The sequence below is a fragment of the Zootoca vivipara genome, chromosome 1, assembly GCF_963506605.1.
Source record: "Zootoca vivipara chromosome 1, rZooViv1.1, whole genome shotgun sequence".
In the NCBI taxonomy this organism is placed as follows: Eukaryota; Metazoa; Chordata; class Lepidosauria; order Squamata; family Lacertidae; genus Zootoca; species Zootoca vivipara.
In genome coordinates this window covers 1-27,411 of record NC_083276.1, presented here as the reverse complement: position 1 = coordinate 27,411, position 27,411 = coordinate 1, and the positions used below count along the sequence as shown (strand labels likewise).

Sequence of the window (27,411 nt, the reverse complement as noted above, 5' to 3'; positions counted from 1 at the left end):
GCGCCTCATCCTAATTCCAATGTATTGCTGGAGTCTCTGGCTGCTTGGAGACGGGGGTCACAGACAGGCATAGATTCTGTGCCCACAGCGTGGAAGAGCTGCTCTGCCCCCCCCCTGCAATTTAGCATCTCATTTGGTCTCCCTTCCTGCCACCCCAGCCTGTGTGGCTTTGCCATTCTAAGGATGCAGCCAGGAAGGTGTTTCCAGAGCTCACTCTTCCCTTTCTGCTTGCAGGCCAGCGGGCCTGTATTGGCAAGAAGCTGGTGGACATGACCATCTTTGTGGCCTTGACATCCATCCTGCAACACTTTGACCTGGTCCCTCTTGTGGCTCCTGAGGACCTCGATGCCTCGCCAGCACCAGCATTCCTGACGATGGTCCCCAAACCCTACCGGCTCTGCGTTTCCCCTCGCTGAAGGGTGGGAAGGTGGCCACCCACACGGCTGCCACAGTCATGGCTCAGTGGCATGTTCTGTTTTTATTGTAACCTTCCTCTTGGAAGTGTTCTTGAAAGTGGGGACGGGGGTGAATTGTTGGAGATTGGAAAATATATTACAACAAAGGGGAAAGAGAAAAACGGGTGGTGGGTGGAAAGGAGGAAGTAAATGTAAGGTTTATAACACATGGCACAAAAAGCTGTTCTATGCACAGGTTTTACATTTGCCAAGACTGAGCTCAAATCAAATCAATAACCTTTATTAGGCATGACAAGTTCAGGAGCTTCAGAACAAAATTATGGATAAAACATTCACGTTATAGACTTCATGAAATAAAATACATATTAATTAAATTAATATTTTAGAACAATATATCAATTTTCAGTTAGGATCCTCTGGTCCTCTCCACAGTGGCCCAATCTCTCTGCATAAACCGAGCACAAAAGCTCAGCCACCACTAAAGTAACTCCATCATTATTATCCGACAGTAACCCCTGAATAGTTGGCATTGCCGTGATCGATGCATCCACCTGCAAAGCACCCAGCAATCGCCTTCTCGCATTAATACCATAATTGCAGGAAAAGAAATGTGGTCCAGTGTATCTGGTTCATTCTTCCCGCATTTACATAAACGTTTGGCTTTTGGGAGAGCTAGATATCTTCCTTCTATCTCCATAGAGGGGAACACGTTGAATTTAGCCAACATGAAGAGCCTGCACCCTTCCTGACTCTTCAAGTTTGCCATATATCCCCTTTAAAGTCTCTACACATAGGGAGGTTCAGGTATAAAGGGGAGCAGGTACTGCGGCCCGCCACCTCAAGTAAGTAGAGAGTGCTTTTCCCTATAAGAGTCTTTCTAATAATTTTCCAGACGTCTTTGGGGTCAGTGTTTTCAAAATCAGCTCTCTTTAGTCCTATTGAGTTCAACTTTCTCCTACAAGTCAGTGATAGGTTATTGCTTGTATTATCACTTAGAAGGTCGTAAAGGAGAGAGTTAGGGGATAGGGCTCTATTATGAAGGAAGATCCAGTATTTCAAAGTCCTCAGCCATGCTCGTATTGATAGAGGTAGTATTCCTAGCTCGCAGCATATTGACTCATATTTTACAGAGTTTCCAAATAATGACCTCAAGAGGGATGCATGGAATTTGTCCAGCTTCTTGAGGTCGCCTGAAATCCAGTGGGGCGCCATATAAAAGTTGCGGGCAGAGTTTCATGTCAATTACTTACTTTTTCCTTCAGGGGAGAAAAAATGAGATTTGATATGGTGGGCTGTCCCTTTGGCCTTGCCTATTGCCACAGAGGCCGTGTTGACCCATTCAAGAAAGCAAGATTAAATTCCAAAGCCAATTGTAAGAGTTTTCCTCCTGCTTTGTTAATGATATTATCTTTTGAATTCCTCCCCAGTCTCAATGGGAGCGGAGAATCTTCGGTTAAGGTTGAAACATAGCGTTTATAGAGAGCTGCGTTATTTGGTCCAATTCGTGCATTAGTACCCCCCCCCATTACGATCATGGGGACATTTGGAGATCTACTGCGTATTGAGTACAGCTCTTCAGAGACCATATTCCAGCCGTAATCTGGTTTAGCTTCCGAGTCAATGGGTGGTAAATATACATTTAGAAGAAAAATTTCCTTATTAGCCTTAGACAATGATATCAATTGTGCATACTGTCCAATATTTCTAGTATAGTTGATTTTGAGGCTAGTGGATTGTTTAATACCGCAAATCAAACCAGCTTTCAGACGTCCTTTAGTTAAGGTTTTGGTGGCAAGTAAATTATAAATGGTAAAATTTGGGATTTCTAATGGTTTAAGAGACCAAGATTCCTGCAGGAGGATTATATCATAAGAGTCAAGAAAATGTATAAAATCAGGGTCAGCTAACTTACACGAAAGTCCCGCTATATTCCAGGACATAATTGAACAAGTTTGATAAGATCTTTGATTTGGGGATACTGATGGGCAGTCTGGTGTAGTGGGGTCTGTTTTATTAGAAACGCTGGGTGAAATCCCATGGACAGAAATACTAAAAGGGAAGGGAGTTCATGATGGTTGGGAGTTTGTTAAAAGGGAGATATTAAAAGCACAACTTCAGGCAATATCAATGAGACGGAAACATGGATGGTGCCTAAAGAAGCCAGGATGGCTATCTAAAGAACTTTTAACTGAGTTAAGAGTTAAAGGGGATATGTACAAAAAATGGAAATAGGGAGAAACCACCAGAGAGGAATTCAAACAAATAGCCAGCACGTGTAGAGACAAAGTCAGAAAAGCTAAAGCACAGAATGAACTCAGGGTTGCTAGAGAGGTTAAAAGCAACAAAAAGGGCTTTTATGAGTATATCCGTAGCAAAAGGAAGAACAAGGAAACAGTGGGGTCACTTAGAGGAGAAGATGGTGAAATGCGAACAGGGGATAGAGAAAGGGCAGAACTCCTCAATGCCTTATTTGCCACAGTCTTCTCCAAAAAAGAAAACAATGCCCGACCTGAAGAATATGGAGCAGATGATTCAGCAGGGGAAACACAGCCCTGAACAAGTAAGGAGGTAGTACAAGAATACTTGGCTAGTTTAGATGTATTCAAGTCTCCAGGGCCAGATGAACTACATACAAGAGTATTAAAATAACTGGCAGAGGTGATTTCCGAACCACTGGCAGTAATCTTTGAGAATTCCTGGAGAACAGGCTGTTATAAAAATTAATTAAGTTCCCTTAAAGGGAGATCAGCCTCAAAAGGAGGACAAATCCTCTAAGGAGCAGATAGACCTAAGCTCCGTTTGGTCAGGATAAAATGACAAAGACCAAAACCCAGGGCTTGTAAAGCAAAGCATAATCTTTTTTTTTTTTTTTAAGACAGAGGTCTGTTATAACAGAGGTCCCCCCCCCCAAAAAAAAGCAGAGATGGCAATAGGAACCCTGAACAAAAGAACATTTCCCGTTATATACCTTTGGCTGTACATGTAAGTGGGTGGAGTGAAAAATGGCGGGAAAGATTAACATTTTCAGTAAACATAGTACTTGCAAAAGATTAACATTTTCAAATTACAGGATACTTGTGAATTCCTTTTTTGTGAATTCCTGGAAATGTCACTCTGATCGCAGTGATGGTTTTGGAATTTCTTGTCAATGTAATTTTAATTATCACTGGTAAAGAGATTTTAACACGAAATCCTGTCTATCCTGGGTTGAAACAAAATAAAAAAATTCCAACAGATACACGAAAGCTCATACCAAAATTAAAACTTAGTTGGTCTTTAAAGTGCTACTGAAGGAATTTTTTTATTTTGTTTCGACTCAGACCAACATGGCTACCTACCTGTAACTATCCTGGGTTGGTTACAGGTAGGTAGCCGTGTTGGTCTGGGTCGAAGTAAAATAAAAAAATTCCTTCAGTAGCACCTTAAAGACCAACTAAGTTTTTATTTTGGTATGAGCTTTCGTGTGCATGCACACTTCTTCAGATACAGTGAAATAGGAGTCCCCAGGCACTTATGTAGAGAAGGGGTGGGGAGGGGGTGGGGATGGGGAGGGGAGGGGGGATCACTCAGAAGGGTGGTGGAAATGGGTGATTGACTGTCCACACCCTTCTGAGTGATCCCCCCTCCCCTCCCCATCCCCACCCCCTCCCCACCCCTTCTCTACATAAGTGCCTGGGGACTCCTACCATGCTTCTCATATTATAAGACATGTCTTATATTTATTTTTTCCTCAAAAAAACACACTATGGCTTATTTTCAAGGGATGTCTTATTTTTTTCCTCCTCCTCCTGCCGCGGCCAGCATTGCTGCTACGCCTATCACTATGTCTTATTTTCGGGGTATGGCTTATATTCCTTGAATGCTTAAAAATCCTGCTATGGCTTATTTTATGGGTATGTCTTAAAATATGAGAAACAGGGTATTTCACTGTATCTGAAGAAGTGTGCATGCACACGAAAGCTCATACCAAAATAAAAACTTAGTTGGTCTTTAAGGTGCTACTGAAGGAATTTTTTTATCCTGGGTTGGTATGTGATCTATTCAATAAAATCCTTTTGTTCTGGTACATTTGTGTATTTATTGAATTCTCTTGTTGTTCCCTACAGACTCAGAAGGGGTAGCTGTTTTCCTTGTATTTTGAGAACGGAACGGCTTTAAGGGAAACAGATTTCCAAATATAATCCTTGTTTACATGATAGAGTGATATAAAAATATAGGGCTTAAGAGAATGGAATGAAATCCTAAGTAAGGATTGTTACCATAAGGGTAGGAATTCATAGGAATTCATAGGAGATTCTGAGTATAACTTTGATAAGACTTATTCTAATTCAGTATTGGTGAGCACTCGTTTTCCTTTGCGTGAAGGCTTGCTTAGTGATACGATGTACAGTATAAAATTTAAAAGAGAATGAGTTCTGAGTAGATACACTTTTATACAGTATGGAGATCGTCTAAAATCAATTGGAACACATTTTAAGAAGAGTTACATATAATCATACAAGAGGTACATAAATTGGAAATCACTTTTAAAAGGTAGATTTTAAACAGATGGGGAATACTTGGGAATAAACTTAAGGTGATTCATTTTCCTAAGCAGGTACATGAAATTCAGTTTTAAAACTGTAATAAGCAAAAATCTGCCCTTATTCCCTAATGGGGTACACAAGAGCCCTTGTGGGGTTCTCCATCGGTCGGAGAATATAACAGAGGCCAACCAGAGAATTTTGAGAAGCAAAGCCTTTATTTTTGCTGTTGCAACAGGGTCCTTCCCCTCACACAGGAGAGCAAGGAAGGAACCCAGAACAAAAGAGAACCTCCATTTTTATCAGTTTTCAAGAAACACCCCCAAAATACATCATTCCTACATAATCAATACCTCACAAAAAGGGAGGGTTCAAGGTAGAAATCTGAGCACCTTTGACACCTCTCCTAGTCCCCCTCTCACCCCTCCCAGGTGTGAATTCCTAAACACAAAGAGAAATTAACAGTTTCCTAAAAGTTGATCATTATCTTTTGATCGGAGGAGTCTTCCATTGTGAATGAGATGGCTAGCAGTCTGGCACCATTGATGGGGAAATGTCCAGTTGGCAGAGCCTCCGGCTTACAGGCTTATGGCTCCCAAGTTGATAGTCATGTGGAAATGTGTGTGTGATTCTGGTCAGAGAGACTCAAAATGGTGTCAGTCAGGCCTGTCTTCCTGTGCTGCTTCAGACATGTGCCTGTACATTCATGTACATGTTTATGAACATGTACATGTTTATTATATATATACTAGCTGACCCAGCCACGCGTTGCTGTGGTTCTTTCCTGTGGACCCCCCCCCCGTCACGATCCATGACGTATTCTGCCCCTCCTCCCTCCACCCCGGCTCATCCCTGTGTTTCGGTAGGATACCCTTCCCTCTGTTGTCCCTGGGGAGTGTTGGCCGCTCCCCCTTGTATTTCCATACCTTGGCCCCCACCCTTCGAAAAGGAACTGTTAGGTTCTGGGTTCTATTTCCCAGCATGCACTTTTGTCTGAACCCTCTGTTGTTCCTGTGGAGTGTTGGCCTCTACCCCCGGTATCTTCCTACATTGGCCCCCATCATTGGAGAAGGAGTTGTCAGTTTCTGGGTTCCATTTCCCAGTATTTACTTTTGTCTGAGCCCTCTGTTGTCCCCTCCCCCCTGTATCTCCATACATTGGCCCCTGCGCACGCATCGTGAACATTTCTATATATTTAGATTAAGGATTGGGGGGGTGATGATGTGCCCTGGGACCCAGAGAACTACTTAAAGAATCCCAACCCGGGGGGGGGGTCAAATAGCGAAGCCCCATAGCCCCATAGCGACAGACAGGCCCAGACAGAAGGAGGGGGGGTCATATGGGCCACTTGGCGCGGGCCTCCGAATCTAAAGGGGGCCTCGGTCAGCATATTCACAATCAGTAAAATGATAAAAGTAACAAAAGGGTTAAAAACAGGGCCACATTATCTACCTGGCCCGGGCCTGTAAGGGCCTGGAAACAGAAGGCACGTTCTGAAGTACCCGAGTTGTTCAGTCCCATAAAAAACCCAGGAAGTGGCAAGGGGAAGGTAGGGAATTGTAAATGGGGTGGGGGGGTGGCCACTGCAAATATCTGAGGACTTAAACTGGGGAGAGAAAGTGCATGGGTTTTTTTTAACAATCAGTTGTTTCTCCTAAAATAAGACATTTGTGCAATATAAGCCATACCCCGAAAATAAGACATAGTGATAGGCGTAGTTCTGGAGGGCCCCAAGGAAAAGGTAAGGCTGGACGCGTAATAAAAAATAAGACATCGCCTGAAAATAAGCCAATGTGGGGTTATTTTAGGAATAATAAATATAAGACGGTGTCTTATTTTTGGAGAAAGACGGTAAAGCCTAGGTTAAAAGGGGCACGACTGTGGCTAATCCCTGTGACTGCCCCCACGTGTCCCGATCCATGATCTATTCTGTTCCCCCCCCCAATGACTGGCGTATCTCATGACGTTTTGAAGGATGGTATTTATTTTTGTCTTGTGGATTTTGGGGGGGGGGGGGTAGTGGTGCTAAATTGTAAAGTAAAAACCCCTTGCCGTGCCCCCAAGTGCGTTGCTGTGGGTTATCTACCCCCCACCCTACGTCAGCCGATGACCTATTTGGGCTCCTCCTCCCCCCACCTCCCACCCAGGGCTCCATTTGGGATAGTATTTAATGGGCTGTAGACCTGAGGCCTAGTACCGTGTTTCTTACATTTTAAGACACGTCTTATATTTAATTTTACTCAAGAAAACAAGCCTATGGCTTATTTTTTGGGGGTGTCTTATTCGGGGGCTGGATCATAACAGGGAAATGATTTTTTATATGGATTTTACAGATGCTGTACAACTGGCTGTGTTTATTTCTCTATTTAGAAATCACGTTTCTCTCTCTCAGGACTGATTAGCCAGATGCTGCCAGAAATCACAATTGGCTTTATCAAATAGCTGTTAAGTACTTTCCTTTGATGCCCAGATCTCATGGCTACAATAAGGTTTCTACCTTTCAGGACAAAGGCAAGGTGATAATAGGAAGTTGTCTTTATCTATCTCCTTAATCTCCTCTTTCATATGCATAACCTTTGAAGCCTAGGAATGCAAGTTGTCTGGGTCTCTCGGCAAAACGAGATGGGAGGGGATGTCAGTTTTAAAAAAACCACCCGCGTGTCTGCGAGAGCTCGCCACTTTCCTACCGTAGCTGCAGTTTGCCTGCCTCGCTCTCTGTCTCGGACATCAAGAAGAAATCAACAGGCAACTCATGGCTGGGCACATACCGGTAGAATGGAAGGGGGAAAAGATGAGGGGAAGCGAGAGGTGGGCTGTGTGTGTGTGTGAGAGAGAGAGAGAGAGAGAGAGAGAGAGCGAGAGAGGCACGGGGGGAGAAAAAGGGACGCGCACAGGGGGAGAGAAATAGACGCGCACAGGGGGAGAGAAATAGACGCGCACAGGGGGAGAAAAAAGAGATGCGCACAGGGGGAGAAAAGGAGACGCGCACAGGGGGAGAGAAATAGACGCGCACAGGGGGAGAGAAAGAGACGCGCACAGGGGGAGAGAAATAGACGCGCACAGGGGACGCGCACAGGGGGAGAGAAATAGACGCGCACAGGGGACGCGCACAGGGGGAGAGAAAGAGACGCACACGGAGGTCATTCATGAGGCAGCGTATTTAATCGCTCCTCTTTTCTTCTTCGTGCCTTCCTCTCCTCTCCACCGCAAATGCCACTTTTGTCCTCTTCACCAAGTAGAGCTCACATACGGTAGCACTACGGCTTATTTTCGGGGTATGTCTTATATTTTTTCAACACATGAAAATCGTGCCATGCCTTATTTTATAGGCACGTCTTAAAATGTGAGAAACACGGTATGTAAAATGGAGCCAAGGCCTCCTGTTTTACAGGATCTCGTGGCAGAGGCGGGGTTTGTGGGTGTGGTGTGTTGTTGTGGCTAATCCCTGTGACTGGCCCCATGTGTCCCGATCCATGATCTATTCAGTTTGTTCCTCCCCCCCCCCATGACCGGTGTGGTAGTGCTGCTAAATGGTAAAGGAAAAACCCCTTGGCATGCAGGGGCCTACCGTACATAAATCAAAGGCCGTGCTGTGTCCTGTGCCACCACCCCCCCAGGCAGGCCCCAACCTCCACTTGGCAATGTTGATTTTTGGTGGGTTTTTTGGGGGGGTTAGTGGTGCTAAGAACCCCTTGCCGTGCCCCCAAGTGCGTTGTTGTGTGTTCCCCCCCGGCCCATCAGGGGCCTACACTAAACAAAGGCATAGTGGTGTGATAATGGCCGCCTTGGGGGTTTCAGTTGCTTGGTTGATGATGTCATTTGGTTTGTGGGTGTGGCTTAGATTTCACAGGAAGGGAGGGGGTGGAGGAGGGTATTACACCACTTGAGGGTGCTGTTTGAGTTGGTGGAAAAGCAGGTCTGTACCTGCGCAGGTGTGTGATTTGAGGGATTTTTGCCCCCAACAACGCTCTGGGAGTGGCCTGGATCGTTGTGTCAAAATTTCAGGGCGATCGGTCAAGCGATTACGGAGAAAAGTGTCAAACACAGTTTCATGATTTTTACATTTTTATATATATAGATATATATATAACACAAGAGACTACTCTACACATGGATATCACCAAATGGGCAGTATCGAAATCAGATTGATTATATTCTCTGCAGCCAAAGATGGAGAAGCTCTATACAGTCAGCAAAAACAAGACCTGGAGTTGGCTGTAACTCAGATAATCAGCTTCTTATAGCAAAATTCCAGCTTAAACTGAAGAAAGTAGGAAAAACCACTGGGCCAGTAAGATACAATCTAAATCAAATCCCTTATGATACACAGTGGAAGTGAGGAACAGGTTTAAGGATTTAGATTTGGTGGACAGAGTGCCTGAAGAACTATGGATGGAGGCTCGTAACATTATAAAGGAGGCAGCAACGAAAACCATCCCAAGGAAAAGGAAATGCAAGAAAGCAAAATGGCTGTCCAACGAGGCCTTACAAATAGCAGAGGAGAGGAGGCAAGTAAAATGCAAGGGAGATAGGGAAAGATACAGGAAACTGAATGCAGATTTCCAAAAAATAGCAAGGAGAGACAAGAGGGTCTTCTTAAACGAGCAATGCAAAGAAATAGAGGAAAACAATAGAATGGGGAAAACCAGAGATCTGTTCAAGAAAATTGGAGATATGAAAGGAACATTTCGTACAAAGATTACCATAATAAAGGACAAAAGTGGTAAGGACCTAACAGAAGCAGAAGACATCAAGAAGAGGTGGCAAGAATACACAGAGGAATTATACCAGAAAGATATGGAGGTCTTGTACACCCCAGGTAGTGTGGTTGCTGACCTTGAGCCAGACATCTTGGAGAGTGAAGTCAAATGGGCATTAGAAAGCACTGCTAATAACAAGGCCAATGGAAGTGATGATATTCCAGCCGAACTATTTAAAATTTTAAAAGATGCTGCTGTTAAGGTGCTACACCCAATATGCCAGCAAGTTTGGAAAACTCAGCAATGGCCAGAGGATTGGAGAAGATCAGTCTACATCCCAATTCCAAAGAAGGGCAGTGCCAAATAATGCTCCAACTACCGCACAATTGCGCTCATTTCACACGCTAGCAAGGTTATGTTTAAATTCTACAAGGCAGGCTTAGGCAGTATGTGGACCGAGAACTCCCAGAAGTGCAAGCTGGATTTCGAAGGGTCAGAGAAACCAGAGACCAAATAGCAAACATGCGCTGGATTATGGAGAAAGCTAGAGAGTTCCAGAAAAACATCTACTTCTGCTTCATTGACTATGCAAAAGCCTTTGACTGTGTCGACCACAGCAAACTATGGCAAGTTCTTAAAGAAATGGGAGGGCCTGATCACCTCATCTGTCTCCTGAGAAATCTCTATGTGGGACAAGAAGCTACAGTTATAACTGGATATGGAACAACTGATTGGTTCAAAATTGGGAATGGAGTACGACAAGGTTGTATATTGTCTCTCTGCTTATTTAACTTATATGCAGAATTCATCATGCGAAAGGCTGGACTAGATGAATCCCAAGCCGGAATTAAGATTGCCGGAAGAAAAATCAACAACCTCAGATATGCAGATGACACAACCTTGATGGCAGAAAGTGAGGAGGAATTAAAGAACCTTTTAATGAGGGTGAAAGAGGAGAGCGCAAAATATGGTCTGAAGCTCAACATAAAAAAAACCAAGATCATGGCCACTGGTCCCATCACCTCCTGGCAAATAGAAGGGGAAGAAATGGAGGCAGTGGGAGATTTTACTTTCTTGGGCTCATTGATCACTGCAGATGGTGACAGCAGTCACGAAATTAAAAGACGCCTGCTTCTTGGGAGAAAAGCAATGACAAACCTAGACAGCATCTTAAAAAGCAGAGACATCACCTTGCCTACAAAGGTCCGTATAGTTAAAGCTATGGTTTTCCCAGTAGTGATGTATGGAAGTGAGAGCTGGACCATAAAGAAGGCTGATCGCCGAAGAATTGACGCTTTTGAATTATGGTGCTGGAGGAGACTCTTGAGAGTCCCATGGACTGCAAGAAGATCAAACCTATCCATTCTGAAGGAAATCAGCCCTGAGTGCTCACTGGAAGGACAGATCGTGAAGCTGAGGCTCCAATACTTTGGCCACCTCATGAGAAGAGAAGACTCCTTGGAAAAGACCCTGATGTTGGGAAAGATGGAGGGCACTAGGAGAAGGGGACGACAGAGGACGAGATGGTTGGGCAGTGTTCTCGAAGCTACGAACATGAGTTTGACCAAACTGCAGGAGGCAGTGCAAGACAGGAGTGCCTGGCGTGCTATGGTCCATGGGGTCACGAAGAGTCAGACACGACTAAACGACTAAAGTTCACTAAACAACAACAACAAGCAGAGGCTTGACAGGCATATGTCAAGAATGCTTTGATGGTGTTTCCTGCTTGGCAGGGGGTTGGACTGGATGACCCTTGTGGTCTCTTCCAACTCTATGATTCTATGAGTTAATTTGGGCGGGAAACCCTGGGCTGTTGTTTTTTACAATGTTGACAGCTGGCTGCCTTACTTATAAAGAACTACTTGGAGAAATCTCTGTGTTGTCTGATATGTCCATTCATTACTTAATACAGTACCTCCAAGGGTTGAAAGCCATGGCTCTGGATTCATAGAGAGGACAGGAGAGGAAGGCCTCCCCATGTCATAGAGAGGACAGGAAAGGATGGCCTCCCGAGCCAAAGCTTCTCCCTCGCTTGCCAAGGGTTAAAATACATGGCGCTGGATTCCTAGAGAGGACAGGAAAGGAAGGCCTCCCGAGCCAAAGCTGCCCCCTCGCTTGCCAAGGGTTAAAAGGCATTGCTCTGGATTCCTAGAGAGGACAGGAGAGGAAGGCGGACTGCAGGTCCTCCCTAGCCCAAGCCTGTATTCCTTGCCCGTCTCTTCCGGCTTCGGTCTCTCGCTTCCTGAGACCCTCGGGTGAGTCAGTCCCAGGGCTGCAGCCGGGGGTGTATGGGGGACCCCCAAGGCAGGATGTCCCGGGAGCTCTGGTCTGGGGGTCCAGGCGCTGCTTGTCGCCCTGGGGAACCATCTCTGGGTCGGGGGGCGGGCGGGCGTGCAAATAAGCCCCGTTTATAATGAGAGACAAAGCACACTGATTATTTACAGATGGGGTAGCCAGAGAGAAACATTTGGACATAAATATATATGCAAAAAATAAAAACGAAAACCTGAGCCATGCAATCCATAGAGAAAGACGGTCGAAGGCGGAGAAAAGAAAGCGCTTCTTCCTGCGGTGAACTAGGGAACTCCCTCCCGCAGGAGGCAGGGAGGGCCACCAACCTCGATTCCGTTCCCATAATCCGTGGCAAGAAAGACGGGTTGTTAACCACCGGGGGTGGGTGGGGGAATATCGCCTATCAACTCTCAGCCTCCTGAACTAACCGCGTTCCCCAGGATCCTTTGGAAGCCATGGCTCTATCAAAGGGTCTGATTCTGCTTTGCTTTAAACAAGGATAATAGAAGTAATGAATGATACCAATAATTAAACTGGGTCTTCTCATGTCATTTGTATATCACAAAAATAGCAAAATAAATATGCAGGAATATCTGCAATATATGTTTCATTATGAGTGTTCAATGTAGGATTCTTTGGTTCGTGAATTGGTTTAAACAGAAGCAACATAGCATAGCCAAACGCCTAGTGAGGCAAGCTTGTGGTTGCTAAGGTTAAGTCGGAGTAATACTCCCCTCCCCTTTTCATGTTGGCTAAAGCCCCTTTGCCCTGAAGTTGGCCGGCTGGGAAGAAAATTTTCTCTTTATTTTTCCCACCCACCCCCCACAACTCGCCCAGCTAGTCCCTGAGGCCACCTGAGCCTCCATTGACCATGCTGGATTCAGGAGTACCCCTAGGCATATGTGGCTGTGTGTGGGTTAAGCTATGTCACACCATCATCATTATTAATCCACCCTTCACCTTCAGTTCCCACGGCAGATTACAACATTAAAGTACAATACTGTATTAAAACCGTTTAAAACAACTTAAGGTCTCAGAAATAAGATGAGTCTTTCTTTACTTGCTTTTCAGTGCTGTCGCTTGGCTCCACCCACATGTACTTTGAACTTACCCACGTCATCCTCAGGGGATTGGCCAGGTAAGTATCTGGACCTCAGAACAAAAAAAGGGGAGACCCCACGCTAGTAGTATGTCTTGAGAACACTGGAGATTCCAAGTCCAAGTGCTAGAAAATGAGACAGAAGCAGGAAAGAAATGTGCGTTTGGGGGGAGGGCAGGACGGAGAGCAGCTTTTGAGGACCCCAGGTTTAGGACCCCCACCACAACCTAGTGTCCACAATGCACTTGGTACTCGCTCGTCAGTCGCAGTTCTGACTTCATGCATTGACTGAAAGCACTGAAAGGCAGGAACAACCGGGGCAATTCATCTCACAGAAATGCCCTCAGTTGTCTGCGCATTTTGCATGGCAATGTTATTTCTAGGAGGGCTAAAGTCTTCTTCCTTTTTCTTTTAGAGAAAGCTCAGAGTCTGGGCTGTGGTGCAGTCCAACCCTGGTTCCTAGTAAGTCTCATCCACACTTACTCAGGGAACATTTTTCTTCTCCTGACAGTGTATCAATTTTATAACAGAACAATGCACTTGCTTTGTAGGATTTGCTAGTGCTTCTAATTAGGACAGACAGAACTTGGCAGAAGAAAACGGGATCTCCGCGAGGCTTCATGAGAACCCAAATGGATGAGCAAGACTCAGCTGACCCTGAAGCAGGAAGAGGCCATGCTATCAAAACTGGGAGCAGTGGGAAATTCTGGGGAAACTCGGTGCAGAAGGTCCTGGGTGAGGAGGACACCCTCCACTCAGAGGTGCAGTGCCAGCAGTTCAGGCAGCTCTGTTCCCTGGAGGCTGAAGGACCCCGAGAAGTTTGCAACCAATTTTACTGTCTCGATGGTCAGTGGCTGAAGCCAGAAAGGCATACGAAAGCTCAGATGCTGGACCTGGTGATCTTGGAGCAGTTCCTGGCTCTCCTTCCACTGGAGATGGAGTGCTGGGTGAGGGAATGTGGAGCAGAGACCAGTTCCCAGGCAGTGGCCCTGGCTGAAGGTTTTCTCCTGAGTCAGGCAGAGGAGAGAAAGCAGGCAGAGCAGCTGGTGAGAGAGACTTTCCTCTGGGTGCTCCTAATGGGCTCCAAACATGAGGGACAATATCCCTAAATCCCGTCCTTTTTTGGAAAGCATCCAATGAATGATATTGGATACCCCAAAATTTTTTGCCTCTGCCATTCCTTTTCTAATACTTCTCCCATTTCTTTGTTTTAAATCCTTGTTGCTCTTTCAGGGAAAGGAACTGTTTGCAGAAATGGGCTTGGATTCCTCAGAGAGGACTCTGTTGGAAACCAGAGAGAGGCCATTGGGTAAGGCTTGATGAGTTCTTTCTACATCTGGGCACATGCTATTGAATTTGAAACTAATATAATGGATTATTTGAATTCTTTCGAGGAAGACACTTGGGCTCTGTTAGCATTTGTCACCTGGGCCAGTTGTGAGACTGCCCAGGGCAAGGAGAAAGCCAGTGCACGCATGCCCGGCTACTTGAGTCCGGTGGTGCAATCAAATGTGCGATTGTTCCCAGCATGAACAACACACACAAGCCATTGAATAAGGCTAAATTGCTTTATTGTGGCAAAATGCAGAGTCTGTCTCTGTTTGCCCAGCTCAGACATTCAGAGCTGTCTAGCATGGCTGCCTCTCTCTAGCATAGCAGGCAGTGAAGAGAATGAACAAAGGAAACAACAGTTCCACCTCAGGAACACGTAAGACAAACATCCTGTCTACGTCACTTCCACTATGTGGAATGAAAACACATACAGTCATATGATACACAACAATCCTATGACTGCAGATGGGGAATGAATCTCCCAACAGGCCCAACATGGAGTCTACACACACATAAAAACTGTTCTGAAAAAGCTTTTTAAAAACACATTGAATTTTCCATAAGGCTCACCACCGCCATCTAGTGTCACATTGTATATTGCATAGAAAACACACTTAAGGTGTTTTATTTGCGGCTGTGGAATAATAATAAAAATGATGAATTTTTATTTATACCCCGCCCTTCCTGGTTTAAAAACTGGGCTCAGGGTGGCTAACAGCATACAGTGGTGCCTCGCTAGACGAATTTAATTTGTCCCGCAAGTCGCTTCGTATAGCGAAAAATTAGTTTTGCGAAGCGCGCCATAGGAAACTTCGTCTTGCGAGTCTCTATTGAAATCGCAAAACGCTTTCGTTTTGCGAGTTTTTCGTCTTGTGAGGCATTCGTCTAGCGAGGTACCACTGTATGTAAAACATTGATTAAAATGCGACTTAAAAACAGCATAGAATACAACATAAATGCAGCATCAATGTCAATAAAATTCAAAAATTCAGGGTCATTTAGGGAGCGGGGGGAACCCCAATCAGTAGACATCAAATGGTCACCAGGGCTAACTGGCCAGGTTGGTCCTACTAGGGCCAGCAAGGAGACCAGGGAAGAGTTTAAATGTGGGGTCCCAGAAGGGTTTCTTCATAGAAAAGAAAAGGGAATAGAGGATCGGGCTACTTGAAACTGAAGGCCAGGCGGTATAGCTCTGGCTTACAGGCCCTGCGGAAGGAGATCATGTCCTGCAGAGCCCTAGTCTCGTGGGACAGAACATTCCACCAGGTCGGAGCCATCACTGAAAATGCTCTGGCCCTGGTGGAGTATAATCTGGCTTCTTTAGCGCCCGGGACCTTTAAGCTATTATTATTAATGGACCTTAGGGTCCTCTGCGGAACATACCCAAGAACCCCAAGGAGAGTTAGGAATTAATGGGGGTCCTTGTCACAATAGCGGCTCGATGAGGGGTCCTCGAGAAAATTTTGTTGGGAACCCCTGGTTTAGTCGTTTAGTCGTGTCCGACTCTTCGTGACCCCATGGACCATAGCACGCCAGGCACTCCTGTCTTGCACTGCCTCCCACAGTTTGGTCAAACTCATGTTCATAGTAAAATAAAAAAATTCCTTCAGTAGCACCTTAAAGACCAACTAAGTTTTTATTTTGGTATGAGCTTTTCGTGTGCATGCACACTTCTTCATGTTCATAGCTTCAAGAACACTGTCCAACCATCTCATCCTCTGTCGTCCCCTTCTCCTAGTGCCCTCAATCTTTCCCAACATCAGGGTCTTTTCCAGGGAGTCTTCCCTTCTCATGAGGTGGCCAAAGTACTGGAGCCTCAGCTTCAGGATCTGTCCTTCTAGTGAGCACTCAGAGCTGATTTACTTCAGAATGGATAGGTTTGATCTTCTCGCAGTCCATGGGACTCTCAAGAGTCTCCTCCAGCACCATAATTCAAAAGCATCAATTCTTCGGCGATCAGCCTTCTTTATGGTCCAGCTCTCACTTCCATACATCACTACTGGGAAAACCATAGATTTAACTATACGGACCTTTGTTGGCAAGGTGATGTTTCTGCTTTTTAAGATGCTGTCTAGGTTTGTCATTGCTTTTCTCCCAAGAATCAGGCGTCTCTTAATTTTGTGACTGCTGTCACCATCTGCAGTGATCAATGAGCCCAGGAAAGTAAAATCTCTCACTGCCTCCATTTCAATCAATCAATCAATCAATCAATATACTTTATTCGACCGATAGTCAGAAACAAAAAACATTACTCAGTACAAAGATAAACATATAAAACTGAAGGCATCAGAGGGATACATAAATGGGGTATGACCGTGCTACTAAACCTCCTACAGATAACCCACATCAAGACATTCGATTATACGTTTTCAACACTTGAGCGCCAGGAAGAGGAATTTAGCCACTGAGAAGGTTATTTTCCCAGTGGGCTTGTTTAGCAAATATGCTGCCTGCCGTTCTCTTGGTCGGGAACTAAACTGAGATAAATACGGGTCTATAAGATATTGCCTCCATTTCTTTGCCTTCTATTTGTCAGGAGGTGATGGGACCAGTGGCCATTAAGATCATATGTTGAGCTTCAGACCATATTTTGCACTCTCCTCTTTCACCCTCATTAAAAGGTTCTTTAATTCCTCCTCAATTTCTGCCATCAAGGTTGGGTCATCAGCATATCTGAGGTTGTTGATATCTCTTCCGGCAATCTTAATTCCGCCTTGGGGTTCATCCAGTCCAGCCTTTCGCATGATGAGTTCTGCATTAAATAAGCAGGGAGACAATATACAACCTTGTCGTACTCCTTTCCCAATTTTGAACCAATCAGTTATTCCATATCCAGTTCTTACTGTAGCTTCTTGTCCCACATAGAGATTTCTCAGGAGACAGATGAGGTGATCAGGCACTCCCATTACTTTAAGAACTTGCCATAGTTTGCTGTGGTCGACACAATCAAATGCTTTTGCATAGTCAATGAAGCAGAAGTAGATGTTTTTCTGGAACTCTCTAGCTTTCTCCATAATCCATCGCATGTTTGCTATTTGGTCTCTGGTTCCTCTGCCCCTTTGAAATGCAGCTTGCACTTCTGGGAGTTCTCGGTCCACATACTGCTGAAGCCTGCTTTGTAGAATTTTAAGCATGACCTTGCTAGCATGTGAAATGAGCGCAATTGTGCAGTAGTAGGAGAATTCTTTGGCACTGCCGTGCTTTGGGATTGTGATGTAGATTGATCTTCTCCAATCCTCTGGCCATTGCTGAGTTTTCCAAACTTGCTGGCATATTGGGTGTAGCACCTTAACAGCAGCATCTTTTAAAATTTTAAATAGTTCGGCTGGAATATCATCACTTCCACTGGCCTTGTTATTAGCAGTGCTTTCTAATGCCCATTTGACTTCACTCTCCAAGATGTCTGGCTCAAGGTCAGCAACCACACTACCTGGGGTGTATGAGACCTCCATATCTTTCTGGTATTATTCCTCTGTGTATTCTTGCCACTTCTTCTTGATGTCTTCTGCTTCTGTTAGGTCCTTTCCACTTTTGTCCTTTATTAAGGTAATCTTTGTATGAAATGTTCCTTTCATGTCTCCAATTTTCTTGAACAGATCTCTGGTTTTCCCCATTCTATTGTTTCCCTCTATTTCTTTGCATTGCTCATTTAGGAAGACCCTCTTGTCTCTCCTTGCTTTTTTTTCTTTGAAATCTGCATTCAGTTTCCTGTATCTTTCACTATCTTCCCCGCATTTGGCTTGCTTCCTCTCCCCCGCTATTTGTAAGGCCTCGTTGGATAGCCATTTTGCTTTCTTGCATTTCCTTTTCCTTGGGATGGTTTTCGTTGCTGCCTCCTGTATAATGTTACGAGCCTCCATCCATAGTTCTTCAGGCACTCTGTCCACCAAATCTAAAGCTTTAAACTTGTACCTCACTTCCACTGAGTATTCATAAGGGAGTTGATTTAGATTGTATCTTACTGGTCCAGTGGTTTTTCCTACTTTCTTCAGTTTAAGCTGGAATTTTGCTATAAGAAGCTGATGATCTGAGCCACAGTCAAGTCCAGGTCTTGTTTTTGCTGACTGTATAGAGCTTCTCCATCTTTGGCTGCAGAGAATATAATCAATCTGATTTCGATGCTGCCCATCTGGTGATGTCCATGTGTAGAGTCGTCTCTTGTGTTGTTGGAAAAGAGTGTTTGTGATGACCAGCTCGTTCTCTTGACAGAACTCTACTGTATTAGCCTTTGCCCTGCTTCGTTTTGAACTCCAAGGCCAAACTTGCCAGTTGTTCCTTTTATCTCTTGACTCCCTACTTTAGCATTCCAATCCCCTATAATGAGAAGAACATCCTTCTTTGGTGTCATTTCTAGAAGGTGTTGTAAGTCTGCATAGAATTGGTAAATTTCACTTTCTTCAGCACCGGTAGTTGGTGCATAAACTTGGATTACTGTGATGTTAAAAGGTCTGACTTGGATTTGTATCAAGATCATTCTATCATTTTTGAGATTGCATCCCAGTACAGCTTTCACTACTCTTTTGTTGCCTATGAGGGCCACTCCATTTCTTTTACGGGATTCTTGCCCACAGTAGTAGATTTGATGGTCATCCAAACTGAATTCGCCGATTCCCGTCCATTTTAGTTCACTGACACCCAGGATGTCAATATTTATTCTTGCCATCTCATTTTGACCACATCCAGCTTACAAAGGTTCATGGTTCTTACATTCCAGGTTCCTACCGTATGCAATATTTTTCTTTACAGCATTGGACTTTCCTTTCGCTTCCAGGCATATCCGCAACTGAGCGACCTTTCGGCTTTGGCTGAGCCGCTTCATCAGCTCTGAATCTACTTGTACTTGTCCTCCACTCTTCCTCAGTAGCATGTTGGACGCTTTCTGACCTGAGGGGCTCATCTTCCAGCATCATAACTTTTATATGCCTGTTGTCTTTGTCCATGGAGTTTTCTTGGCAGGGATACTGGAGTGGCTTGCCAGTTCCTTTTCCAGGTGGATCACGTTTAGTCAAAACTCTCCACTATGACCTGTCCATCTTGGGTGGCCCTGCACGGCATAGCTCATAGCTTCTCTGAGTTATTCAAGCCCCTTTGCCACGACAAGGCATTGATCCATGAAGGGGGTGAAATGAGTACAAACATCCAAATGCACTCAGCAGGCAAGACTTTATGTAAGGCCCATCTGAAGTTAGAGCTGTGCTGCTTAAACCTCCGAGAGCAGCATGCACCTGTGTCTTCCTACTTGCCTTCTTACTTACAGGTGACCGAATGATGCCAGCAAGACCTGCTCATCCATCTTATCATGTTGCTCGAGGGAAAGCAGCGGCTGTGGACCCAGATAAAGTAGGAGAAAGAAGTCTTGTGGGGAAAGAGGTTGAGCGGTGGGGCTGCCTGGGTGTCTCTGGGCACAAATGAATCTCTCCCCCTCCTCTTGCTGCTGTGAAACTGCCCTTTACAAAGGCTGAACATGCCATTCCAGAAGATTTTTGTGCTGTGAATAATAAACAGCCACCTCACCTTAACTAGGATTCTGGACGTTGCTAGTATTATTTATGTTATTGCACTTTTTAAATATATTTATTGTTGAATGCTAAGACAGGCTTCTAAGCAGTTTATGAACCATAAAAAGCAGTGGCCAGGAGTCCTCTAACCAGCCACATCAGTTGCACAATGGGGCTCAGCTCCCTTTTCCTTCCACTCCTTGTGTTCCCATGCAGCCCTTGCAGTTGGCTTTAGGGCATTGGGAGCCTCCCCCCCCCCGCCAAGAACAGTGCATTGAGGAGTAGAGCGGGGATACTTCCATCTGGCAAGCTTTTATGCACAGGCAGAAGAATTTGAAGTTGCACCTTATTACACAAAATCAATACCCATCATTAAAATATACAACAAAAAATCCATTAAAATGTTAAAACAAGTACACATGATTGAAATGTGCAACAAACTTATCCAATTAAAACAACACAGCAATTCACAGGCAGAGCAGTGTGCAGTTGATATTCTTCATGCTGTCTTTACCTTTTTCTTTTAGGGTCCAGTGTGCTTTGAAGATGTTGATGTTCATTTCACAGATGAGGAGTGGGCACTGCTCGATCCTGACCAGAGAACTCTGCATAAGGAAGTCATGGAGGAGAATCGTGAGATCATGGACTCTCTCAGTAAGACTCCCTGTTGGATCATTATTTCTGTTTTGATATTGAGTATTGTGGCAAACCACCAATAATTTGATGGAGCTCAACAGTGCTACCTACAACATCAAAAATTCTAACTTCCCAATAGCTAAGCTTGAATGGAGGACTATCAACTGTTTTGTCTGTGAATATTCTCCCTCCAGTTAGCCTTCAGAGCTGTTAGGAAAGAGCTTCTGTCAGGGTTTTTGGTTGACTGAAGAGACAACTGTCATTGTAGATGGAGAAGAGTCCATGATTGGGCCAAGCAAAATCCATCCCAGAAAAGAGCCAGGCTTTATAGATCTCAGGTTCCTATAAATATGTCAGTTAATACAAAAACACTGAACCTTGTAGTAAGACCTGGGTGTTCATCAGTATGCAGATGATACCCAGCTCTACCTCTCTTTCAAATCAGAACCAGTGAATGTCCTGTGTGAGTGCCTGGAGGCTGTTTGAGGATTGATGGTGGCTAAGAGATAGAGGTTGAATCCTGACAAGACAGAAGTACTGTTCTTGGAGGACGGGGTGGGCGGGAGTGGGGGACTCCCTGGTCATGAACGGGGTAACTGTGCCCCTGAAGGCCTGCGCAGCCTGGGAGTCATTTTGGACTCACATCTGGTCATGGAGGCACAGGTCAATTCTTTGTCCAGGGCAGCTGTCTACCAGCTCCATCTGGTACACCGACTGAGACCCTACCTGCCCGCAGACTGTCTCGCCAGAGTGTGCATGCTTTAGTTATTGACGCCCATGGAAGGGGGGGGCAGGTAAAAACCTAAACATGCACAGCAGAGTTCAGCAGAGTTCTCAAAAAATAGACCAGAGCCAATTATACTTCATCCAGCAGAGCTTTACTGATACTGAAGGCAAATGAGTGTAATGGTCACAAATGCAATACATTCAGGATTGGCACATAAAAAATCCAGTTGCAGCACTCAAAATAAAACTTACAAACTTGTAAGAACTTATAATAAGATTTAAACCTTAACACTACGCATATAGAACAGAACACTAGAACAAAGAGATAGAGAAAGTAAGTGAGAGCCAGGCTCCTCTTGGCCTTACTTTTATAGTCAGTATGACCTTGACAGAAACATAACAGAACCAGTTTAAATCAGCTGTACACAGATTCCCAGAGAAATCACCAAAACATCTCTCACATAGAAATCAACCTTCTTTCACACAGAGAAGTAACCTAGAACACTCCTGAACTAATCAGAATAGGAAAGATCTCTACACATCAGATCAATACTTTCTGTACTAAGAAATGATAACTGACAGTTATCTCCTGCTTGGACTACTGCAATGCACTCTATATGGGGCTACCTTTGAAGGTGACCTGGAAACTACAACTAATCCAGAATGCGGCAGCTAGACTGGTGACTGGGAGCGGCTGCTGAGACAACATAAAACCGGTCTTGAAAGACCTACATTGGCTCCCAGTACGTTTTCGAGCACAATTCAAAGTGTTGGTGCTGACCTTTGAAGCTAAATGGCCTCAGCCCAGTATACCTGAAGGAGTGTCTTCATCCCCATCATTCAGCCTGGACACTGAGGTCCAGCGCCAAGGGGCTTCTGACAGTTCCCTCCCTGCGAGAAGTGAGGTTACAGGGAACCAGAGAGAGGGCCTTCTAGGTAGTGGCGCCCACACTCTGGAACGCCTTTCCATCAGATGTCAAGGAAGTAAACAACTATCTGACTTTTAGAAGACATCTGAAGGGAACTTTTTAATGTTTGATGTTTTATCATTTTTTTAATATTCTGTTGGGAGCTGCCCAAAGTGGTTTGGGAAGCCTAGCCAGTTGGGCAGGGTATTATCATCATCATCATCATCATCATTATTTAATTGTCTAACTTCCTTCACTTTTTTCTCTTATCACAAGTGTTGACGAGCATTGTTCAATAATCTGGGGCTCAATTCTTCCTAAGGCTCTAATCCATTTCTCTTATTGTCTCAGTTGCTGATGAATTGGAAATTAAGAACAAGAGAGACCCCTGCAAAATCCATACAGTGGAGAAGCCATATAACTATATGGTGTGTGAAGAGAGCTTCAGTCAGAGCTCCCATTCCACTTCCCATCAAAAAAATCCCATTGGGAAGATACTCTGTCAGTGCTTGGAATGTGGAAAGTCCTTCACCTGTAAGGAAAGTCTCACTTCCCATCAAAGAATACATACGGGGGAGAAACCACATCAGTGCTTGGAATGTGGAAACAGCTTCAATTCCAAGAGGAGTCTCACTTCCCATCAAAAAACTCACAGCAGGAAAAAATCATATCAGTGCTTGGAATGTGGAAAAAGCTTCAGTCAAAGCTCCTATCTCATTTCCCATCAAAGAACTCACAGCGGGGAGAGACCATATCATTGCCTGGAATGTGGAAGGAGCTTCACCTGGAAGGCAAGTCTCACTTCCCATCAAATAATTCATACAGGGGAGAAACCATATCAGTGCTTGGAATGTAAAAAGCGCTTTAGTCGGAACTCCCATCTTACTTCCCATAAAAGAACTCATAGTGGTGAGAAACCGTATCAGTGCATCGAATGCGGAAAGAGCTTCAGTCAGAAGGGCCCACTCACTTCCCATCAAAGAACTCACAGTGGGGAGAATCCCTATCAGTGTTTTGAATGTGGAAAGAGCTTCACCTGCAAGGAAAGCCTCACTTCCCATCAAAGAATTCATACAGGGGAGAAACCATATCAATGCTTAGAATGTGGAAAGAGCTTCACTTGGAAGGTAAATCTTACTTCACATCAAAGAATTCATACAGGGGAAAAACCATATCAATGTTTGGAATGTGGAAAGAGCTTCACCCAGAAGGAAGGTCTCACTTCCCATCAAAGAATTCATACAGGGAAGAAACCATATCAGTGCTTAGAATGTGGAGAGAGCTTCGCCTGGAAAGTAAGTCTCACTTCCCATCAAACAATCCATACAGGGGAGAAACCACATCAGTGCTTGGAATGTGGAAAGAGCTTCAGTCGGAACTCCCATCTCACATCACATGAAAGAATTCACAGAGGGGAAGAGCCATATCAGTGCTTGGAATGTGGAAAGAGCTTTAGTCGGAAGGATAATCTCACTTCCCATCAAAGAATTCACAGCGGGGAGAAACCCTATCAGTGCTTGGAATGTGGAAAGAGCTTTAGTCGGAAAGAAAGTGTCACTTCCCATCAAAGAATTCATACTGGGGAGAAACCATATCAGTGCTTGGAATGTGAAAAGAGCTTCAGTCAGAACACCCACCTCACTTCCCATCAAAGAATTCATACAGGGGAGAAACCATATCGGTGCTTGGAATGTGGAAAGAGCTTCAGTAAGAGGGCCCATCTCACAGTCCATCAAAGAATTCACACTGGGGAGAAACCATATCAATGTGTTGAATGTGGAAACAGCTTCTATTCCAAAGGGACTCTCACTTCCCATCAAAGAATTCATACAGGGGAGAAACCATATCAGTGCTTGGAATGTGGAAAGAGATTCAACCAAAAGGAAAATCTCATTTCCCATCAAAGAATTCATACAGGGGAGAAACCATATCAATGTTTGGAATGTGGAAAGAGATTCAGCCGAAACTCTCATTGCATTTTCCATCAAAAAACTCACAGTAGGGAGAAATCATATCAGTGCTTGGAATGTGGAAAGAGATTCACCTGGAAAGGAAGTCTCACTTCACATGAAAGAATTCATACAGGGGAAAAACCATATTAGTGCTTGGAATGTGGAAAGAACTTCAGTAAGAGCACCAAGCTCATACCCCATCAAATAATGCACCACGGGGAGAATCATAGAATCATTGAATTGTAGCATTGGAAGGGACCTTAAGGTTAATCTAGTTCAACCACCTGCAATGTGGGAATCTCAGCTGAAGCATCCATGACATGACCTTCCAGCCTCTGGAAGGAGCAACCACCACCTTCTGAGGGAGTCCGTTCCACTGTTGAATCATAGAATCGTAGAGTTGGAAGAGACCACAAGGGCCATCCAGTCCAACCCCCTGCCAAGCAGGAAACACCATCAAAGCATTCTTGACATATGCCTGTCAAGCCTTTGCTTAAAGACCTCCAAAGAAGGAGACTCTACCACACTCCTTGGTAGCAAATTCCACTGCGGAAAATTGAACAGCTTCGACCACCAGAAAGCTCTTCCTTGAGATATTTGAAGGTGGCCTTCATTCCACCATCTCAGCCTCCTCTTTTCTGGGCTAAACACAGCCAGTTCTCTATCTAAACCATTCCTCACAAGGCTTGTTTTCCAGACCCTTGATCATCTTAGCCACCCTCCTCTGCACATAACTGGACACAATATTCTAGGTGTAGTCTGTCCAAGCACTAGTCTGACATTGAACTGGACACCATACTTCAGTTGATGCAGACATTGGCCTTTTTGACTGCAGCATCACACTGTTGACTCGTGTTAAACTTGTGGTTTACTAAGACCTCTAAATCCTTTTCACTTGTACTAATGTCAAGGCAAGTGTTACCCATCGTATATATGTGCAGCTGATTATTCCTGTGTTAGTGCAGAACTTTCATTTGTCCTTATTAAAATTCATTTATTGCCTTTTTATACCATCTTTTCCTCTAAGGAGTACTTTTGCTGCATGAGTATACTTGTTAGCAGCTTTCAGTCCTTCAACAGAGTTTCTGGAAGCAGTGGTTAGCAGTTGAAGCTACACTTTGAGAAGAAACATTCACAGACACCGTAAAACTCAGTCAAGTGTTTTATTGCTTGACTGGTCATAAATGCTTCACAGTAACCCTATTTACAAAATGATTATTACAAAAGAATTTCAGAAATACACTGGAAAGAGAAGTTGCTGAACTGCAACTCATTACCAAACTTGGAACCATGGAGAGACCTGGCCTGAACAAAGACATTGGATTCTTATCTCATTATACATGGTAAAGCTATCTTTAGCCATCTCTCCCCTTGCTTTTTCCTGTAAGACAAATTGCAGTCGTTAACAGTCATCAACGAGTTTCCACACCTATCAGTCAAACACCCATTCCCACCACCCTCCTGAGAATACCCCTCCCCACCCTCACACTATATATGAGGGTCTGAAGAAGTGTGCATGCACACGAAAGCTCATACCAATGACAAACTTAGTTAGTCTCTAAGGTGCTACTGGAAGATTTTTTTAAAATATATATTTTGTTTTGCCTATTTACAATCATTATAGCAAGAGCTGTAACGGCATACTTAAGTCTCACTCCCTCTTTCTTTTTAGCAGCGAGATGCAGGCAGACACAATCAATAGGTTTAGGGAAGTTTTTAATCTCTGATATTTTAATGTATTTTGGTATTTGTTTGAAGCCGCCCAGGATGGCAGGGGGAACCCAGCCAGATGGGCGGGGTATAAATAAATTTATAATAATAATAATAATAATAAAGGCAGTCATGACAACAACAGTTTGGAGAACCAGTGAAGGCACTGAAGGTCCTGTGTGAGTGCCTAGAGGCGGTTGGAGGATGGATGGCGGCTAACATATTAAGGTTCAATTCTGACAAGACAGAAGTACTGTTTGTGGGGGACAGGAGGCGGGCAGGTGTGGAGGACTCCCTGGTCCTGAATGGGGTAACTGTGCCCCTGAAGGAGGAGGTGTGCAGCCTGGGAGTCATTTTGGACTCACAGCTGTCCATCGAGGCGCAAGTCAATTCTGTGTCCAGGGCAGCTGTCTATCAGCTCCATCTGGTATGCAGGCTGAGACCCTACCTGCCTGCAGACTGTCTCGCCAGAGTGTTGCATGCTCTAGTTATCTCCCGCTTGGACTACCGCAATGTCCTCTATGTGGGGCTACCTTTGAAGGTGACCCGGAAACTACAACTAATCCAGAATGCGGCAGCTAGACTGATGACTGGGAGCACGTTTCTGAGCACAATTCAAAGCGTTGGTACTGACCTTTAAAGCCCTAAATGGCCTCGGTCCAGTATACCTGAAGGAGCATCTCCATCCCCATCATTCTGCCCGGACACTGAGGTCCAGTACCGAGGGCCTTCTGGTGGTTCCCTCGTTGCGAGAAGCCAAGTTGCATAGAACCGCCCTGTGGAACGCCCTCCCATTGGATGTCAAATAGAAAAACAGCTACTTTTTAGAAGACATCTGAAGGCAGCCCTGTTTAGGGAGGCTTTTAATGTTGAATAGATTATTTTATTTTTCTGTTGGAAGCCGCCCAGAGTGGCTGGGGAAACCCAGCCAGATGGGTGGGGTATAAATAAAAAATTATTATTATTATTTGTTGGTCAGTCATTAGGAAAAGGAAAAAACAAAAGTTCTGCTTTTATCAGCACTTCCAGCTGAAGCTGCGCATGCTCAGAGTGCCACTCCCACTTATATACGACTGTTCTGGAATCTTCTCACTGTTTCTGGATGAATGACTCCCGAACACCCCCTCTCAGTCATATAGAAACAGAAGGTATAATGACTTGGGTTCAGGTTCTGGCGTGGGTGGACTTGGCGCAGTGGTGGCAGGCGGAGTGGGGCAGAGGCGAGCTTGCAGTCGCCCTTGCAATCGCCTAAAACTCACTGCTGCTGATGTTTAAATATACAGTACAATACTAAAAATACCAGTGTTTTGAATATTTAAGAAAATATCAAAGTTCTGTTCGATGTTTGAAATATTGATTTCTTAATTTGGGGTTCACAATCCATGTATAAGACGAACCTAATTTTTGACTAAGTTTTTTAAAGCAAAAATCATTGTCTTATACAAGGAAAAATATGGTAAATACAAATGATGGTTTCCTTTGCAAAGTGAACAGTTGCAATTATATCTTTTTGCACTGTCAGCAGTTTATTATTATTATTATTATTATTATTATTATCATCATCATCATCATCATCATCATCATCATCATCATTACCATTATTTTTATTAGCTGAATTT

At 44.4% G+C, this 27,411-nt stretch overlaps 2 protein-coding genes across 9 annotated transcripts in view; both read left to right on the top strand.

Annotated features, from left to right (window-relative positions):
• LOC118075172 (cytochrome P450 2H2) overlaps positions 1 to 3,268 on the top strand; it is a 33,775-nt gene extending 30,507 nt beyond the window's left edge. The window contains exon 11 of the mRNA XM_035107367.2: positions 235 to 3,268. Coding sequence (XP_034963258.2) covers positions 235 to 416 — 182 coding nt within the window. The 3' untranslated portion in view covers positions 417 to 3,268. The remainder of the gene's footprint in view (positions 1 to 234) is intronic.
• Positions 1 to 27,311, top strand: part of LOC118097689 (zinc finger protein 883-like) — a 290,445-nt gene extending 263,134 nt beyond the window's left edge. The window contains exons 1-8 of one of the 8 annotated variants that reach the window (XM_060282741.1): positions 11,804 to 11,894; positions 13,003 to 13,069; positions 13,446 to 13,492; positions 13,582 to 14,076; positions 14,264 to 14,339; positions 19,620 to 19,702; positions 20,388 to 20,514; positions 22,482 to 27,311. In XM_060282741.1, coding sequence (XP_060138724.1) covers positions 13,651 to 14,076; positions 14,264 to 14,339; positions 19,620 to 19,702; positions 20,388 to 20,514; positions 22,482 to 24,232 — 2,463 coding nt within the window. In that variant the 5' untranslated portion in view covers positions 11,804 to 11,894; positions 13,003 to 13,069; positions 13,446 to 13,492; positions 13,582 to 13,650 and the 3' untranslated portion in view covers positions 24,233 to 27,311. The other 7 variants (XM_060282784.1, XM_060282830.1, XM_060282663.1 and 4 more) reach the window with 7 other exon arrangements.
• The last annotated feature ends 100 nt before the right edge of the window (positions 27,312 to 27,411 follow it).